Source organism: Theropithecus gelada, chromosome 7b (assembly GCF_003255815.1).
Source record: "Theropithecus gelada isolate Dixy chromosome 7b, Tgel_1.0, whole genome shotgun sequence".
Taxonomy (NCBI): Eukaryota; Metazoa; Chordata; class Mammalia; order Primates; family Cercopithecidae; genus Theropithecus; species Theropithecus gelada.
The window spans coordinates 998,310-1,018,883 of NC_037675.1; the positions used below are offsets into that span (position 1 = coordinate 998,310).

Sequence of the window (20,574 nt, forward strand, 5' to 3'; positions counted from 1 at the left end):
GCTCACGCCTATAATCCCAGCACTTTGGGAGGCTGAGGTGGGTGGATCACAAGGTCAGGAGTTTGAGACCAGCCTGGCCAACATGGTGAAACCCCATCTCTACTAAAAATACAAAAATTATCCGGGCATGGTGGCAGACACCTGTAATCCTGGCTACTGGGAGGCTGAGGCAGGAGAATCACTTGAATCACTTGAAACTGAAAGATGGAGGTTGTAATGAGCCAAGACTGCACCACTACACTCCAGCCTGGGCAAGGAGAGCGAAACTCCGTCTCAAAAATAAAAAACAAAACAAAACAAAAGAAACTATGACACATGCTACAATTTGGAGGAATCTTGAGAACATTATGCTAAGTGAAATAAACCAGCCAAAAGGACAGATACTGTATGTTTCCACTTATATGAGGCACCTAGAAGAGTCAAAGTCACAGAGATAGATGTTAGAATGGTAGTTGCCAGGGACTTGAGGGAGGGGAAATGGGGAATCATTATTTAATTGTACAGAGTTTCAGTTTTACAAGATTAAAAGAGTTATGGATCTGAACCATTGTGACGGTTGCACAACATTATGAATGTATTTAATACCAATAACCCTGCACTTTAAAATGGTTAAGGTGATACATTTTATGTTAGGCATATCTTACCACAATGAAAAAATTTGGAAAAAAGTAACCACAAAAGGTTATAAATACAATTTATAGCTTGTGAGGTGCAGCTAAGGCAATATTTGGAAGGCTAAGGCCTTCAATGAATTTATGAAAGTAAATAAAAGATTTAAAGCAAATATCAGTGATTTAACTCAAAAAGGAAGAAAAAGAACTAAAGAATAAGCCCCAAGAAAGTAGAAGGATGAAAACAGAAAAGAAAGGAGCAAACTTTTTTTTTTTTTTTTTTAATTGAGACAGGGTCTCGCTCTGTTACTCAGGCTGGAGAGCAGTAGCCCAATCTTGGCTCACTGCAGGCTCAACCTCCCGGGCTTAAGCGATCCTTCCGCCTCAGCCCCTCAGTAGCTCGGACTACTGGTGCACACCACCATGCCCGGCTAATTATTTTTGTATTTTTAGTACAGATGGGATTTCACCATGTTGCCCAGGCTGGTCTTGACCTCCTGGGCTCAAACTATCTGCCGCCTTGGCCTCCCAGAGTGCTGGGATTACAGGTGTGAGCCACGGCGCCCAACCAAAACTTTTTAAAATAGGAAACAAAACACAACAGAGGTAGAGAGGTGAAACAATTTCATCTATCACAACCGCGCTGCTGAATCTCATCTTACATGCTGTAAAAACTTTTCATTCTGTGTCTATCTTTGAAAAGTTATAATTTGTTTGGGTAATCCAATTATATTTGATTTTCTTGGAGATTTGAGGATGGACTTTAGATAGAGGCATGAATGTGTTGACCAAGGGGCTGGGAGAGAAATGTTCGCCAGATACTTTTGGGACCCTAGCCTCATGTTTATCCTCTCAACACCCAGTGAAGTGGAGAGTTCAGGGCCATCGCTGAGGGTCAGAGAGGCGCAGGCACTTGTCTGTAGTCATGTGATGATTAACAGCACAACCAGAACTGGAACCCAGGTTGCCTCCCCTCACCACCCCAGCTTTTCCCCTCTCCCCAGACCACCCCCAAGCTGCAGGGAGATTGTGAAGTCTCCTTCCTGGGGCTGATTCAGACCAATATTGTGTATGAGACCTGGTTCCCCAGGCCAGAGACAGGCAATGTCAATGCCCCAGGGGATGCTGTTTAGCAGTCCAGGCTCCTCTCACTCTCCCCTGGGGAGTCTGGCAGACCTTAGAACCAGGCAGAGCTGTGGCATTGATGGACAGAGCACTGTCTCCATCACATGGTGTCTGAGGCTCACCTTTACTCACAGTCAGCAGGGAGGGTTGTCTCACAAGACCAGAAATAGAGTGTTCAAGGTAGACAGAAAAAGAAAGCTCTTGTTAGAAAATCATCATTCTTCTTTACAGCTGATTAAAGTGAGGCCCAGCCATCCTTTAGTTAGTATCTCCGCCTACTTGGGAAGAAAGGTAAATCACTGACAACTGCTCAGGAGAGTGACTTGGCCCAGCATTGTGCTTATAAAACTCCGGACTGGTAAATTCCCTCATCTGTAAAATGTCCTTCCCCACAGAGCTTCTAGAGTGTGCAGGCATCCAGCGATCTGTGGGCATAATTAGAGCAGAGACTGGAGGCAGCTCTGGGCTCTCTGCCAGGCCAGCTCTGCCACTTCTCTCCCTTTGTGGGCTCCCATTGATCGAGTCAGGATGGCATCGGATTCCCCCATGATCTCTGACCTAATAGGTTGGACTCTAAGGCAACCTTGAAGAGAGTCACCAGCCCACCAGCCTGGGGCTAGTAATATGTTCCCCAAGGGGAAGGAGGAGTGATGCCCCGATTGCCTGGAACTCCTGGGGAGTAGAGGGAAAGCGGGTCCCACCCAATTCCTTCACACTGTCACAGTCTTAGAAGGAAACATTATACAAATTCACATTGAAGACTCAAAAAATAAGCCACAGAGTAGTCATGGCTAAATGAAGCCTCAGAGCACATTGGCTCAACCCCCTTATTGCTCTGGGCAGGAGATGGAGGCTCAGAGAGGGTGAGCCCCCTGCCCAAGGTCACATAATGCAGAAGCAGACCTGAGTCTGCAGCTTCCAGAGTGGTAGCAGCACCTCACAAGCCCAAGGCCTGTGGCAACTGGGACTGAATCTCCACCGCCCAAAGCGGAAGCCTCAGGAGCACAAAAGGAAAAGGAGGGGAGAACAGAGCACAGTGGGCAGTAAGGGGCATGAATTTGCTCAGCCCAATTGCAGTTTGATCAATCACAAGCAGGGTGTGGCAGTGGGGCAGCTGCTGGAACCACAGCTCTCCTGAGCCCCATCAGTCAGCAATAGAGTAATGAAGTGGCTGGGGCTGGAAAAATGCTATGAGACTCCAGGGGGGTTTAGCCTCATCCCGCTGAATTATAACCCTGTTATTGACACCCAGGGGCTTGTTCTGTCTCCTTCAACCCAGCTCAGATATGAAATCTTCCAAGGGCGCTAGGGGTGGGGTGCTGGCTGGTGGGATGCAGCCGAAACCCAAAGGAAGGGCTGGGAGCAGGAGAGGCAGGAGCGTGAGTGGACTCCGCCAGAGGCATGCCTGCCAGAGATATCTGGGGCGACCCTCCTCCCTGAGCCCCAATTCCAGTGTCCACTGAGGCCTCAGCTACACACGGGGCTGTGCTGTGGAGGTCAGAGGGAGGAGAAGCTGGGGGCCTGCCTGGGAGTCCCAGAGTGCCTGGGGCACAGTCCTCACACGCCAAAAGGTTAAAAAGAATAGCAGAGATTGGGCAGTTCAGCTGCTGAAATGCAGAAGACAGAAAGGGCCCTGGAGGTTTCAGAGTGGAGGACAAGCTTCCCGGAGGAGGTGAGACCACACCAGGGCTCAAAGGGTCAGAATTCTGTTGCTGAACCTTGGCCACAGTCTCCTGCAGGCCTCCACCTCCTCCTCATCCTCACATCCAGGGTCAGAAACTGTCCTAAACAGCAGGTGTCCTCCAACTATAAAACTCTCCTGGCAACCCAATGCTTCCAGGAAGAAGTTAGAATTCCATCACATAATAGTAATATTCAGCCATAAACAGAAATGAAATCCTGATACATGCTACGACATGGACGAAACTTGAAATCATTATACTAAATGAAATGAGCCAGACACACAAACACACAAGGACAAATATTGTACGATTCCACTTACATGAAGTATCTAAAATAGGCCAATTCATAGAGACATGTAGTAGTATAGAGGTCACCAGCGGCTAGGGGAAGGGGGACAGGGAGTAATTGTTTAGTGGGTAGAGTTTCTGTTTGAGATGATGAAAAAGTTCTTGAAATGGATAGTAGTGAGGTTTACACAACATTATGAATGTACTTAACGCCACTGCATTGTACATTTAAAAATGGTTAAAGGCCTGGAGTGTTGGCTCACACCTATAATCCCAGCATTTTGGGAGGCTGAGGCGGGAGGGTTGCGTGAGCCCAGGAGTTTGAGACCAGCCTGGGCAACATGGCAAGATCCCCTGCAGTGGGCTTCTGTCCTGGCCACTGCAAATGACTCACTGCCTCCTATTGGCACCAGGTCCTTTCATGGTGCTGTGCCCTTGCACACGCCATTCTCTTGGCCTGGAATTCCAACTCCTTTCCTCTTCCTGGATAACACGAGCTGGTTCTTCAAGACTACACTGGTGCGCCACCATCTCAGTGAATTCCCCAACCGACGTGTTCTCTACACAAGCAGAGTCAGAGGCACCCTCATCTGGGGACCCATATCTTCTGGGTTGTCCACATCAAGGTCCCTAATTTGTGGATACATATGACGATGCCACCCTCTTGAAGGGGGGCTGGACAAAGCAGCCCAAGACATCATAATAAAGATTCCAGCATGCCAGGCACCATGGCACACACCTATAGCCCCAGCTATTTGGAAAGCTGAAGTAAGAGGATGCTTGGGCTCAGGCGTTCAAGATCAGCCTAAGCAACATAACCAGACCCTGTCGCAAACAAATGAAAAGACTCCAGGATCACTTCCTGTAGGTATTCTTAATTAAAGCAGCAACAAGCCACACGACTGATCAGAGGTAGAATATGGGTTCTTTCTCCAGCATTTCAGATGTGAATGTAAGCCATGGCTCAAAAGCAGTGGAAGCATTGCTATAACACTAGGGTCAAGCAGAAGATTAACTTCCCAAGGGAATGCAGGGATATTTTGGTCCACCAGCAACTGAGAATAAAAAAAGAAGATAAAGACCTGGAGAAGATCAAAAGCGCATCTGAAAGCTGTAGCCAGCCCATCTCTCTAGCGAAATTTTAAAGTGACCCAACTAGAAGAATTTAAAACATAGGTATTAGCTCAGGAGCTTTATGATCTATAAAAATAATACCCATCAATCAAGATCTGGTTTCTCATTCTGTCCCAGTATAGATGACATCAAATTTACATAAATAAAATCATGTTTACTAGATAGGCAGATAGAGACATAGAGACGTATATGACTAGACATACTTCGATTTATAAAATCACAGTGAGACTTAGACACCTGCACGTCATATATGTCAGCAAAAACAGTCATTTACTTATGTCTCTGTTTCCTCAACTTGACCATGAGCTCCTTGAGGGCAGGTCCTTTATCTTTGTGATCCCAGTCTAATGGAGTATAACACACAAAAGGAAGGAAATAAATGTCTGTTTTGTAAATGAATGAGTTATTCTTTGCGTCTCCAGCACCCAGCACAATGGGTGTTTCTCAGAAGAAGCTTCACATCTGACATGCTGCCCTCACCTGTACCCCAGACCTGCCTCCCATTGTTAAGATGAGCGCGGCAGGAAGCAGAAGTTGCTGCACAGAGGGGAGCCTTGTGCGCTGGCTCCTTGCTCAGCTGGCTGGGAGGGACCACAGAGAATTGAGGAGCCTCCACCTTGAGAGGCCAGACTGCCTGGGGCCTGAAGACTGAGGCAGGAGCTGCACAGAACTCTCAGGAGCTGCCAGTAGCTCAAAATCTGCAGCTTGGAATGATGAAATCAAAATGAAGTTGCAAGAGACCATTCACAGGAGCAGTGTCCATTACAGCAAACGAGTTAGAACAGCTCAAATGCCCTTTGAAAGGAAAACGGATACATGGGGCAGAATCTGTCCATGGAATACTGTACTGCAATGAAATTGAAAAAAATGACCACTATGTACAATAGTATGTGTGAATCTTAACATAATATTGAGTGAAAAAGTAAATCTCAGAAGATCATATATAACATGATGCCTTTTTATAAAGATCACAAACAGCTCAAATCAGCAACATATTGCTCAGGCATCCACAGATATGTGGTTGTGGTGGCATTACCCATGCTCAATGAGCCTTCTGATTCTTCCCTCATTTTGGACGGCATTTTTCCTTCATGCCCTCTTGAAATTAGAGATAGCCTTGGGAAGAGCTTTGGCCAGTGAAATGTCAGCAAAAGTGATCAGTGTCACTTTTGAGCAGAAACATCTAAGAACTGGTACATATTTCTTATTCTTCACTTCCTCCCCCAATCAAAGCAAACCCCAGAACTTGGAGTTGAAATGACAGTATCATTAGATAGTGGCTGTGCCATCCACATGCCTGGGTCCCTGAGTGCCTGCAATGAGCAGAGTCTCTGCCAAACTGCATTGGCAGAAAAAGAAGCCTTTCAGGGCAAGCCACTGAGAATGGGGGTTGTTATTGTGGTATGACCTAGTTTATCCTAGCTGATACAGAAACAAATTTAGTCTGGGCGTGTTGGCTCATGCCCATAATCCTAGCACCTTGGGAGGGCCGAGGCAGGCGGATCACTTGAGTTCAGGAGTTTGCAACCAGCCTGGACAACATGGTAAATCCCCATCTCTACAAAAAAAAAAAGTTAGCTGGGCATGGTGGTTAGTGCCTGTAGTCCCAGCTACTTGGAAGGCTAAGGCAGCAGGATCACTTGAGCCTGGGAGGCAGAGGTTGCAGTGAGCCAAGATCTCCCACTGCAGTACAGCCTGGGCAACAGAGCAAGACTCTGTCTCCAAAAAAAAAAGAAAGAAAAAAAAAAAGGAAAAAGGAATAAAGGAATTCTGTTTTAAAGGGCAAGAGGCCTGGATGTAGTGGTTCACACCTGTAATCCAAGCACTTTGGGAGGCCAATGCAGGAGGATCACTTGAGGCCAGGAGTTTGAAGCTGCAGTGAGCTATGGTCATACCCCTGCACTCCAGCCTGGGCAACAGAGACTCCATCTCTTAAAAAAAAAAAAAAAAAAAAGATAAGGGGGTGATACATGCAAAATTTAGCATAGTGCTGACCTCTGAGGGGCAAAAAGGTAGGTACAAACATTGTTAAGGTTCTAGATCTTGGGTTGAGCTGAGTTTAAAGGTGCTTGCTATGTTATTGCAAACACTAATTACGGTGGCCCTGTATGAGCCCTGTAAGAGCGCATCCTAACTAGGGGTGTGATTAATACAATCACACCTAACTAGGGGTGTGCACCTGAGGTTCATTTTAAAAGGAAAGGGACTATTGTTCAACTATGAGCTGGAAGCTCAGTATTGGGTGTGCCCAAGGGGAGTTTGCATTTCATCTTGTAGGCAAGGGGCACCCACTGAGGGTATAAGGGAGGGCAAGGGTGGAGCTCAGAGGTGTGTTTTTTCTCCTAATTCCCTAAGGTCCAGGGCCTGAGATTCCATCCCCCACAGTCCCTCCTCCAGGCCCCCAAGGAACTCTCACTCTAGCCAGTTGGTTAGAGGTGGGAGACAGGATGATCACAGAGCCTTTGTTCCTGGCAGCTTGTTAAACCTGCCACAAAGCCTCATTTCAATGCATTTGCATGAAATGATTTTATCCCAGCTGCCTTGTCCCCACCCCCACCCGAGGGGCCCTTGCAGGCCTGACTCCCAAACAGCGACCTTACAGGCCCCTGGACCAATCCCAGACCCCCTTTGATGATATCAAGTTTATTGGTAAGAATTCTGCTTTTCCTGTATGCTGGGAATCATGAATCTTACACAACTTTCTCTCCTTCAGCCCTGATGATCATTGCAGTCCATGAGGAGCCACCCAGGAGTTGTAGGCAGGAGGGGATATGGTGGGATGTGCAAGGTGGAAGCTCACTCTGGCTGCCAGGGAGGGACAAGGGTGGAAGCAGGGAGACCACCAAGGCAGGAAAGGGAGGACATCTAGACTGGGGAGGAACAGAGGGGCGGAGGCACGGAGCACATCCAAGAGCCCCTCAGAAGGCAGGACCACGGAGCTTGGCAGTGAGTCACAGGGGCCAAACCCAGCTTCATGGCCACGGGGAGGAAACAGAAGCAGTCCTGCTCCCTGGACTCTGGGCGCCACAGCTCACAGCTAAGGCTGAGGCCAGATTGGGTGGCCCAGTGCCAGAGAGAGGAGTATGGGGTTGGGGGGCAGGAGGGAGGCAGGGTATAAGTGACTATTTATCTTTGAACCTTTAGAGCTATTTGAGTATATTAATTTGATCCCAGAGCTATCTGAGTATATTAACTTGACCCCAAAATTTCAACTAAAGAAAGCACATTAGAGTCAGACTGCCATAGGTGTGGACGTTCACTATCCACACAGCACAGCCAAGTTGCAGTCTGTTCATGACCCCTCAAAATTGTGCACCGCGTTAGTTATGTGGATGCAGATTTTTTCTGAAAAGTATGTTTTATTGAATTCTCAAAAGGGCCTGGGACCTGGTAACAATGATAATACTTAGCATTGAAATACACTAACATGGTATATACCATATGATATAGATATAGACACAGACATACAGACAGACATGGATACTGATACAGATCAACTCATTTAATCCTCTCAACGATTCTAGGAGGAACATCACATTGTCATCTCCATTTTACAGATGTAGGGACTGAGGTACCAGGAGGTTCAGCGGTTTGTTGAAGCTTATTAGTTAGTGAGATTTGAGTCCAGAGTTTCAGCTGAAACCCTGGCCCTGACTGGTCTAATATCAAACTTGCCAGGTAGACAAATGAGGCCCCGGGGCACAGAAAGGTTCACCCCGGGTTCCACAGACAGAGTGCTGGCCCCCATGGACTCACAAACATCTATGCTCCCAACCCTTCTTGGGTCTCTCACTTCAAGAGTTACAGGAAATCTCAAGGCCAGCCGTGGTGGCTCATGCCTATAATCCCAGAACTTTGGGAGGCTGAGGTGGGTGGATTACTTAAGGTCATGAGTTCAAGACCAGCCTGGCCAACATGGCGAAACTCCATCTCTACTATGAATACAAAAATTAGCCTGGCATGGTGGTGGGGGCCTGTAATCCCATTTACTGGGGAGGCTGAGGCAAGAGAATTGCTTGAACCTGGGAGGCGGAGGTTGCAGTGAGCCAAGATCTCACCACTGCACTCCAGCCTGGACAACAGAGCAAGACTTCATCTCAAAAAAACCCACAACAAAACACACACAAAAAAGAGCAATAGGAAATCTTGGTCCCTCCCTTCATCCATGCCCACAGCTGGGAAGGTGGTTTGGTGCCAGGGACATCTCAGGAGCACACGTGGAGCAGGGGAGAGCTCCCACCCGCCAGCACTACCACTGCTACTGGCAACCCAAGTGCCAATGCAGGGAGAGCCCAGCCGGGCCAGCCCTCAGCAGGGACAGTGTATTCGTCTGTTTTCATCCTGCTATAAAGAACTGCACGAGACTGGATAGTTTGTAAAAGAAAGAGGTTTAATTTAGTCTCAGTTCAGCATGGCTGGGGAGGTGTCAGGAAACTTTACAATCACAGCGGAAGGTGAAGGGGAAGCAAGGAAACTTCTTCACCAGGCAGCAGGAAGGAGAAGCGCTGAACAAAGTGGGAAAAGCCCCCTATAAAACCATCAGATCTCATGAGAACTCACTCACTATCAAGAGACCAGCATGGGGGACCCGTTCTCATGATCCACCAATTACCTCCACCTGGTCTCTCCCTTGACAGGTGGGGAAAATGGGGATAATTCAAGATGAGATTTGGGTGGAGACACAAAGCCTAATTATATCACACAAGGACCCCCGTCATCCATAACCAAGCCGTACTATCTCAGCGGCCTCTCTTCCCCACCTCTGTCCTCCGCTCCATCTGAGACTGAGGAAAAGGAGCAGGCTGCTCACCTTGAGTGGTGCCAGGCACCTCAAGCCTCAATTGCCCTGCCTCTCCTCCCTGTAGTTCCACCCCCAAGAGTGTCCTGCCTACTGGGATGTGTCCCCCAAGGCCTTGCCTGAGTCTGGCCCTGCCTCCCTCAGGAGTGTGTGAGCCCCTGGGCCAGGCTGAAGGTCACCTCTGGGGAACTGTGGCAGAGGCAGGAGCCTGGATAAGAGGATGAGGAGAGGAGGCCCATGGACAGATGCTGGACCACCAGACCTCTGAGAGGGGCCTGAGCCAGTGCTCATGCCTGGGTCTCAGAGTCCCCTGTAGGACTCCATATGGGGCCAGATGGCAGGATATCACAACAGGGTATAAGTCAGGTGCCAGACCTTGAGTCTGCAGAGGCCCAGACAGCACCAGGGGCTTGCTCAAGACACCACAGAAGGTCCGGCTGCACCAGGGGGAAGGGAAGCCTAGTGTCTGTAGGGAAAAGAAAGAGAGATCAGACTGTTAATGTGTCTATGTAGAAAAGGAAGACATAAGAAACCTCATTTTGATTTATACCCTGAATAATTATTTTGTTTTGAGATGTTAATTTGTAACTTTAGTTTCAACCTTGTGTTTACAGAAACATGTGTCTACAGAAATGTTTACAGAAACATGTGTTAAGGGATCTAGAGCTGTGTAGAATGTGTCTTGTTAACAATATGTTTACAGGCAGTATGTTTGGTAAAAGTTATTGTCATTTTTCATTTTTGATTAACCAGGGGCACAATACACTGCAGAAAGCCGCAGGGACCTCTGCCCAAGAAACTCTGGGTATTGTCCAAGGTTTTTCCCCACTGAGACAGTCTGAGATATGGCCTTGTGGGAAGGGAAAGACCTGACCGTCTTCCAGTCCGACACCCATAAAGGGTCTACGTCGAGGAGGATTCGTAAAAGAGGAAGGCCTCCATCTCTTGTATGCCCCTGGGAACCGAATGCCTCGGTGTAAAACCCGATTGTACATTTGTTTTATTTTGAGATAGGAGAAAACCGCCCTGTGGCTGGAGGTGAGATATACTGGCAGCAATGTTGTTCTGTTACTTTTTACTACACTGAGATGTTTGGGTGGACAGAAATATAAATCTGGCCTACGTATACATTTAGGCATAGTAAAAAAATTTTTTTTTTACTTTTATTTTTATGAATAGTGTGATTTTAACTTTTTATAAATTTGGTTTAGTTTTTTAGTTAAATTATTATTATAGGCCGGATTAATGGGCCAGATGGATGGGGCCTGTGAACATAAGTGAGTTTAGCCCGTATAATTATAACTGGTTTTGAGGGTCCTAGTTTATAATAGTTTTAAATTTATTGTTTTGTAGTATTGTAGTATTAGTTATACATGTTTTTTAAACTAAGACTTTTGGGTCTTTTGATTTTTTGGGAATTTTGGGGGGGGGGCAAGGTTTTTTTTAGGTTTAGATTTTAATGATCTTTGAAAAGAAGAGTTCTGTAAATTATTTGTGGTTTGAGTGACATTTACTTACTATGTGATAAGTAAAGTTGTTGGTGGTATTGATAGTAGGTACTTTTACTAACTAATTTTGGGTTGTAGGTATTAAATATTTTGGTGTCTTTAGGCAAATAGGAGGATAATATTTAATGGAAATACTTATTAGTATTATTATATTTTTAGGTTGGGCAGGGCAACGATTATTTGTGGGGTCTGGTACCCATGTATTAACATATATTTTAATAAGATTATTTATGTGACTGTTTGAATTAAGGGTGGGAAAGGTACATAGGCTTAGTAAGTATAATTAGTTGTAGTTGTTTTTGTAGACATGGGGAGACTTACTAGTATATTTTTTGAAGTTTGTGTCACTTTTGTGTTTTTTAGGGTTTTTTAGTTAACTGTGTTAGTTTTTTAAATTGTGTTTAAGTTAGTGGCTTTGTTGTTTTGGTGGATGGCGACTTTATTTTTTTATATATTATTTTATTGGTGAGTTAATGATGTTTGATTGTGGTGTTTTTATTTTTGTGGAGTTTTTTTTGTATTTTTAATGGTTTATTGTAGAATTTTAAATGTTTAGTGGGTATTTAAATAGGAAGTTGATTTTTTTTGGTGAAACACAAGTAAAGTTTTTTTTATGTTTTTTTAATTAGTTTTTTTATGTGGGTTTTTTAATTAGTAAAATGTTGTTTTGTAGAAGTAGTGGTCTGATTTTTATAAATGTTTAAAAAATTTAAAGTATAGAGTGTTAGATTAAGTTGTATTTGGGGAGTGTTATACTTTTTATTACTTTTTTGTTTAATTAATTGAGTTTTGAGTGCTTTATTAGTTTTTTAATTATGGTTTGTTTTTGGGAATTATAAGGGATTTTTGTTGTATGTGTAATTTTTTATTTTATTTATCTGTGTGATATTTATTTGCCATAACGTATTAGGACATAGACTTTTGGAATTAACTTTTGTTTTTTAAGTGGGCAGGTGTAGAATTTGACACTGGGTGTAATGTTGTACAATATTTTTTGTTTGTTTTTATGTGATAGTAAATTTATTTTTTAGTTTTGCTGTATTTATATGAGTTAAGGCATGAAGTTTTTGTGTTTTTATGAATGTAGATGATACTAGTAAGTTAGTTTGTTCATTTGTTTTAGTTAAAGGCCTTGGTAAATTAGTATGTGTTTGGATATGAGTAATATAAAAAGGGAATTTTTTTTTTTTTACAGTTTGTTGTAACAAATTAAACAGTTGGTTTAACTGATTATTTATATTTGATCAGAGCTGTTTTAACTTTTTTTGTAGTTTGTATTATATATGTAGAATTACATACAATCTTAATAGGCTGATTAAAATTTTGTAATATTGTAATGACAGTAACCAATTTTGTTTTTTGAGTTGAGTTATATTGAATTTTAATGACTTGTTTTTTTTGGTCTGGTGTAAGTCATTTTTTTATTGTTGGAACTATTAGTAAACACATAGTATTTTTTAAAGGTTTATGTTTGGTAATTTTAGGTAAAATTTAAGTAGTCAATTTTAAAAAGTGAAAGATTTTTGTTTTTGGGTAATGATTGTCAATAATTTTTATAAAATTAATAAGACCAATTTGCCATGTACCAGAATTGATAAAGTAATTGCTTCCCAAACCAATTCCACAGGGAACCCATTTTCAAGGTATACCTGTTAATTCCAGAAAGACGCTACTGCCCCATAGAATGTGGTTCCAGAAGTGAAGGTCAACACACCACCCACCCATTTCACACATGCAGCCATCCCTGGGTGGTAGGAGCCCAGGCTGGGGTAGGGAGGGGCAGAGGAGCTGCCAGACTGGCAGGTGCTGGTCAGAAGCAGGGCTCGTCCTGAGGACAGCAGCAGCACCCAGGAGGAGCAGACTGAAGGAGCCAGACCCCCTAGGAGGCCACTGCTGTCATCCAGGGGAGAGGGAAGGGGTGGAGCAGGCCTGAGGCAGCCAGGCTGGTGCAGAGCAGATGCCTCCCAGGGAGATTGTGCAAGTGGAAGGAATAGTCAGAACCTGGTGACTGGAAGGCTGTGTGGAGTGTGGGGGAGGGAGGAAGCGAGGATGAGACCAGGTGAGGGTTAGATGGGCAGAGCTCAGATGGAGACTCTGGGCCCCAGGAGAGGGGTGCTCAGAGCCCAGGCTGGGGACCAGTTCCCTCTACGTCCCCTGACCCACAGCTCGTCTCAGGGAGCTAGGCTCAAGCAAACTTCAGCCACCTGGAGTTCCCATGGCGACCACGGGAGAGGAGCCCCAGAGGACCTGGGCAAGCAGGAGGAGGAGAAGTGGGTCAGGGCACTGGGTACTCAAAACCCAACCACCCCTCCCTCAGGATCCAGCAGTGCACCAGGGGGTGGCCAGGAGAGAGACAGAGCCCTCCTGCTCCTACCCCCAAGCTCCTGTGCCCTAAGTCAGGCCGGAGGGGTCCCAGGTTCCTGCTGCTGTAGTGCCCCAGTGCCACCCCAGGCCCGGGCCTGGGTCCTTTCTACTTCCAGCCGCCCTTCTCCCTCCCTCTGAGAGGAGAGGTGGGGGTGAGTCCCATGACTGTCTCTCCCACTGCCCCCACAGCCACCAGGCTAATTTTAGCCCCGCCATCAGGCTGCAGCTGGGGGCACTGGGTTGGAAAGGGCTGTGTGCCTGCCCAGTTCTGAACGCAGGCCCTGGGGACCCAGGAGGAGACCCAGATGGGTGGCCCTACCCAGACAAACAGCTCAACCAAACAGGCCCTCCTGACACCCCACGCCACCCTGCCTCCCTGTGGGCCTTCTTCCTCCCATGGGGACCCCTCTGGGGCCTCCCGCTGCCTGCCAAGCAACAGCCACACCCTGTCTACTTTTTGGTTAATCCCCACTGCTCTGAGCATTCTCACTACACAAGTTAGTCGTCAGCTCCTCCCGCTCTGCTACTGAGCTGGGCCTTTGTTCCTGTGGTTCTATTCTCTCTGGGATGTTTCCAGCAACCCTGGAACCAACCACGCATTAAAATCCCACCTTGTGGCGCAAGTCAAATATCCGCCCCCTCCGTGAAGCATCCCCAACTCCTCAGCCAGAGCTGAGTTCTCCCCTGCACACCTCGTGCTCCTTAGAGCCTGGTATTCAGGCATCTGAGGACTCTCTGTCTCCCATATGAGACCCTCAGCTCCTTGAGAACAGGGTCTGAGTCCTGTTCATCTAGTTCCCCCAGAAGTCCAACCTGGTGCTGGGCATACAGCAGGCATTGCTGCAGCCTGGGCAGGGTGGGTGGAGCTGGGGCGAGCGTCGCCTCTGGGCAAGGCTGCTGATGCCATCTCAGTTGCTAATTTGCCCTGTGGTTGAGGCCCCTGCCTGCTTCCCACCCTGATTTAAGGAAAACTGCCTCATCCCCAGGTCCCCATGGCTCCTGGTTGCCCTGCAGAAGGCAATGAGTGTCTGACCCCAGAGGCCAAGCCTGGGACATACAGAACCTCTGGCCTGGTCATAAACGACTCAGGCCAGACTGTCACCCTAGTAACTCGAACCAGGACCTCCCAAGTGATGTAGTTCATTCATGCAGAGGCAGAAGCCAGATCACGCCTCTAGAGCAGCCGGAATGCAGGTCAGGGCCACATGGTGGAACCCCGAGTTATGGGGGAGCAGAACCCCAAGGAAGATGAAGAAGCCTATGAGAAGGGAGGAGAGAGCAGAGGAGACCCTGGGGAGCAGCCAGTGAGGAGAGGCCCCTGTTACCACTGCAGCTAGAGGCCTGGCTGCACACACATGACCCAGAGAACAGATTCAGGGAAGACCATTCCATTTAACTGGCAAGATGGGATCATTCTCGCAGAGGGGAAAAGAGCTTTTCCTGCCACCCAGAGCCAAGGTGGGGCCCCCTCCAGGAAGAAGTGAGGAACAAGGGCTTTAGAGCCATTATGAGGAGCATCCCAGGAGTTCCAAGATGGCCAGGCTGCCGAGGTGATGGCGGAAGGACTGGGAGGAGGAGGCAGATCCAGAGATGCCCTGAACTGAAGCGCACAGCCTACACTCACTGCTGTGCTCCTGGAACTGCCACTGAGCTGATGCTGGAACCGCCGAGAGGCACCTCTCATGCAGGTACTGGAGCCTGCCAGCACCTCCTCTTGGAAGAACTGAACCAGGAGCAGCACATAAGGGGGTGTGGAGAATGTGCCCCGCAGACGTCTATCCTGCCGCCCAGATGGCACAGAAGGACCAGTGTGGGGCCCAGATCCAACAGCAAAGTCACCCGGGGAAGACCCAGAGAATCCCCTGTGGCCTGTGGCCTGTGCCCTCGCACCCGACGCAAGGACTAGGACAGACAGGAGAGCCTGGCGGTGGGGGAGCGGGGGGCGGGGGGCGGGGTAGGCTGGCGGCTGCAGCACCTCCCACTTCCTGCAGCCGCAGGAGAGTGGCTGGTCAAGGCTGCGGTGGGCCAGGGGTCGGCCTGCAGCTGTCTATCCAGGCACCTGGATGCCCTGACCTGTGGGTGTTTCTGGCAGAACAGGCCTGGAGGGCAGGGCCCGGGCAGGCATCACTTACTGTGGGGATGCTGCCTCCTCGGAGAGCCCCTGTTGACAGTGGGGGAGGGAAACATGAGAGAGGCAGGCAAGGAATAGGAGGCGCGGTTATGCTACCCCCACCTAAGCCTCAGTCCTCTCTCCACGGAGCCCCCCCTCCGCCCCCCCACCAATGCCACCTGACCCCAGGCCCTGCTCTGTGCAGGGCCCTAGGCCACTCGGCCTGATGTGTTCATGATTCAATGCCTACATCCCACACAAACAGGTTCCACCACTCAGCCCAGGCAGCAGGTGGCTGTCCAGGCCCTGCCTCCCAGTGCAGGCTCCTGCTCAGGGCAGGGAAGCCCAGCCTCCATTTCCTGGGAAGAGGAGGCTCGGGGACCCTGGAAGGGAGAATGCTCCACATCCCCCAATAGAGGCTGGTGGCTTTCTGCTGTGGGAAGGTGGATGCCCTGAACACAGGGTCCCAACCCAAAGAGAAAGATGCCCCTCAGCATGTGAAGGTGGCAGGGATCAGGGTGCTCAAGTCTGAGCTCCAGCTCTGGGGGGAGAGGCAGGGAGTTGCCTTGGGGCCTCCATTTGTCTACCCTTTGAGAATGAGCACATTCCTTAGATGGTGGAAGGGTCTGGAAAAGCCAGCATAGGGCAAGACCCATGTCCTCTCTGGAGGGTGCCAGAAAGCTGCCTGCCAGCAGGCCATGACCTCCACCCCGGGTCCTGCTGCTTCCCCTCCAGGCTGAGGGCTTTGGGTGTGCTGGGCTGCGGCCAGACTCTTGGAGGCCACCATTGGCCATGTGTCTCTCCTCTCTGGCTTCTGGCCTGCTCCAGAGCGGACCCAGGTCTTGCCCTATGCTGGCTTATCCAGACCCTTCTACCATCCGTTTCCCTTGAGTTTCTAAGGGCAGGACCTAGGGTGTCATCTATGCTTCGCAGCCTGGAAGCACCCATGGGCAGGATTGGAATGCCTCTGATTTTATCCAAGTGCACCAGGGCTGGGTACACACCAGGCCTGACACAGATGTAGTTCCGTCCCTCCCAAGCAAGGAGATACTGGAGGAGGAGAAGGCAGGAGAGGCCCCAAAGGCCTAGGATGGAGCAGGCCTAGGAATGACACCCCCTGCCTTGCCCCACTTCACCCCAGGCGGTGGATCCCAAGGAGCCACTTCTCCAGGAGAAGGGATCCAGATGGCCACTGGCGGTCATAAAGCCACCTGGAAAAGCCTCTTGACAGCCAAGCACAAGTGCCCACACCCCCGCTGGTAGCAGAGCTGGTAAATTATGGCTGAGGGCTGCACACCCTCTCCTCTGTATTTATATCTGCCTTGGTGCCTGAAAATGGATATTTATGCATTTTCAATATTCCGGGCAAACGCTCCATCACTCCATGCTCACGGCTGCAGCACACGACACCAGCCCCACAGCGACTTCCTCTCTCACCTGCTTTGCCCACTCAGGGCCCCGGAAGGGAGCCCCCCACCCCATCTGCAGGCCCGCATGACTCAGCAGGGAGTAGAGGGAAGAAAAGGACCAGACCAGCCTCTCTGCAGAGCCTCAGGGCCCTCTCGGAGACAGAGCCGGTCCCCCTGCTTAGTAGACCAGCAGCCAAGGCTCGGAGAGGTGGGGTCACACAGCATCCTCTCTAGGCCAGGGTTCCTTGCTCATGCCCCAGGCGAAGTGACTCCCTCCTGACCAGGGAGAGTTGCAGAGCCTGGCTGCCTCTCCAGACCCTCAGACCTTTTTTTGTTTGTGTGGTTCTCTCTAGCATCCTCTCTGTGTGTCTCTGGGTCTGAGTCTCACCATCCCAGCCTCTCTCACATCTTTCTCCATTTCTGGCTTAGTGTCTCCCCATCTCTCTCACTGCCCCCTATCTCCCTATTTCACTCCCACCCCGCCCCACCTCCCCTCTCTCCTGGCTCACATCCTCCCTCCCGCTTAGAGCCCCTGTCCTTATCCATCTCTGTCTCCCTGACTTTGTCTGAAGGCTGAGGTCAGGGCAGGGGTGGGAGGAGCTGTCCTGGTGCCCAACAGGGGCCTCCCTGGGCAGCTGTGTCGCCCCCACCCCGGACCTATGATAGGAGAGCCCCCGAGGCCCTAAGCCAATGCAGGCACAGAGCAGAAGTGGGACTGAGGGTGGGAAGTTTGGGGTTGGGGGGCAGATTTCCACTCAGTGGGAGCAGGTGAAAGACGTGCGCACCCTGACCCCAGAGCTGTGTGGAGGGGGCACTGCAGGTGGACTTCTGCACCAGTCCCACTACTTGACCTTGAACGGCCTGTCTGGTTCTGAGATTGGGGCTAAGGGATAAGGTCCCTGGGCCTGCCCTAAGCTGAGCAGGTTAATGCCCCTGGGCCTGGGGTCCTTCAGCCTCTTCACTGCCCACACCGGCTCCTCCCCAGTTCACCTTCACCCGCCTGCTGCCCCTCTCCCCTCTCCTCTTCTCTCTCTCTCATTTCATTCCTTTCTCTCTCCTTTCCTCCCTTTCTCTCTCTGTTGGGAATAAGAAGAATTAATTAAATGTGTCCTCAGCTCTGGTCTCCTCACTTCCTCCAGGGAATTAGCCACTCCCTGCTCCTTGGGCCTTGTTAGATTCCAAGAAAAGAATAACCGATGTGTGCTCTGTGTGCATGTACATGTGCATGTGGGCATCCCTGCACACACAGTGGTATGCCCCGGGCTTGTCTGCAGGTTTGTCGACACGTACTCATGTGTGTACAATTCCATGCACACTCCAGAGTCTGGAGACAGGACTGTATGTTTGTGTGAATACATGCATACATCTCCTGGGGTGCACGTGCGCCTATGTTCCACACGGGTCTCTATACGTGTGCCCTGTGGGGCTTCACACTGAAACTCGCCCCTGTGTATACACGTCTCTGTTGGATCTGTGCGCTTGCACAGCGTGTCTGGGGAGTTGCGCGTGTTACTGTGCAAATCTCTGTGTTGTGTGTGCGCTAGACCTATGTGTGCACCTCTATTAATGCAGTATGTGTGTACATGCATATGAGCGTATCTGTGTGCCAGTGTTTGTGTGTCTGTGTGTTCAGTGTACACGCACCCTTGCCACCCTGCACACACATCTCCTTCCTGGCTCCCTTGAGCTGGCAGCCTTGTCCCCAACAGGAGGCCCATCGTGCCGCATCTCTGGAGTGATGGCAGTGGTGGCAGTGGCAGTGTGGGTGGCAGAAGCCTGCAGGTGGGAAGGTGGAGGTGGCGCAGGGGAAGGTGCTTGCTAATGAGGCCACCTTCCTTGCCAGCCTGAGAGCCGGTGCCACTAATGATCTCTTCAGTAAGCAGCTCCCTGGGGAAGGGCTGCTGCCAGAGCCCTGCTCTCTCTCCCCTGGAACTCCCCTTTCCCCTCTTGCCCGAATCCTGAGGTGCTGCAGGAGCCATGAGCACCAGGATAAAGCACAGACAGAGCTGGGGGCCAGTGCATGGTCCCACCAGGACCCAGGAGACCGTCCGCCTGCCCATCAGCCTGCCATTAGGAAGCTCACCTTGCAATGAACTCTCTGTTAGGGCACAGTCTCCAAAAGGCCTCTGAAAGTCCACATGTGCTTCTGGAGGAAGGGGCCCTGCACACTGCAGACAGGGAGTATGCTTCTGTAAAAGGAGCACTCAACTGGGAGTCAGGCGGGCTGGCCACTAATCCCAGGGCTGTGTGACCTCGGGCAAGCCCTGCACCTCTCTGGACCTTGGTTTTCTTGTCTGTAAAGTGGAGGAAGGCTAGAATGGCTGGTAAATGCTCAGCTCTGTGAGCCAGCTGAACCTGTTTTGTATCACCAATAAGGAATCACCCATAATGGGGGGAGACTAGAGCCACTCTAAACCTAAAGCAGGATTAGATGGTACACGGAGCTGAGCATTTGCCATTTTAACTTTGTGTTTACTTTCTTGGATATATTTCATGTGTATATTTTCACATATATGTGTATATGTATGGGTCTGTGTGAGTGTGTGTGTGCACATGTGTATGTGTACGTGTGTGAGTATTTGACTAGTATATCAGACCCTGATTTCACAAATATGGCTAAAGAAGAGGCTAAATCGCACACTTAAATTTTAAAAGTAAGCTGATTTTTTAAAAATGCTAAGTAGAGTTCCAGTGGCATCTGACTGTGGCAAAAGTCCTGATGAAAGACGACAAATGGCTGCAGCCCTGGCCTGAGGAGTGTCCCTGTCCCCTTCCTGCCTAAGGGACAGTGGATTTGGGTCCCCAGCCTCCCTGGAATGAGGGATACACAGACTGGGCCTCGATCTCCCACTGTGTCCTCACAGCCCCAAGACAGAATGCCATGTGGATTGGCAGGGGACCTCACTGTGGGGTTGGTGGAGCCGACCTTCCAGGCCACAGGCCCCACAAGATCTCTGAGGCCACAGAGCGTGTCCACAAAGGTGACCTCCAGGGATATATGGGCCAGGGCACAGGAATGGCCCAGGCAGAGGTGGCCTGGGCCTGGGCAGAGGTGGCTCAGGCTGGGCCTGAGGCATCCAGGGGGCTCAGCATTGCATCTCCTTGGAGAGGCCATCTGAGACTGCTGGGCCCATGAAGAGGCTTCTCCCCAGTACCTGCCTGTTCTGCCCAGGAGAGAACAGCCAGTCCCACAGCCCCAAATGTCTCTGTCCTCCAAAAGGCCAGATGTGAATCACACGAATTTACAGCCCGGCCTGGTGTGGGATTTATGAGTCTGCCTCCAGCCAGGGCTGGCAGGGAGTGGCCGCTGTCAGCCCACCATTGGTGCTAATGGATGAGGCTATTCCCTGCAAGACAAACTCCCCTCTGTGGCAGGCAGCAGAGGGAGAAACATCCAGGCTCTAGGGCCAGCCCCATACCTGTCCCAAAGCCAGATAGCTCATGCCCTCCCTTGGACCTGCCCACGATGGGACATACCACACTCAAAGCCAGAATGTGTGGGGAAAAGGAAGAGAGATCAGCCTGTTACTGTGTCTATATAGAAA

At 49.5% G+C, this 20,574-nt stretch overlaps 1 protein-coding gene across 1 annotated transcript in view; it reads right to left on the reverse strand.

The window, feature by feature from the left end:
* LOC112629132 (elongation factor-like GTPase 1) overlaps positions 1-20,574 on the reverse strand; it is a 124,463-nt gene that overhangs the window by 14,731 nt on the left and 89,158 nt on the right. The window contains 3 exon segments of the mRNA XM_025392621.1: positions 10,014-10,104; positions 15,135-15,495; positions 15,584-15,671. Of these exon segments, the coding sequence (XP_025248406.1) occupies positions 10,014-10,104; positions 15,135-15,495; positions 15,584-15,671 (540 nt within the window).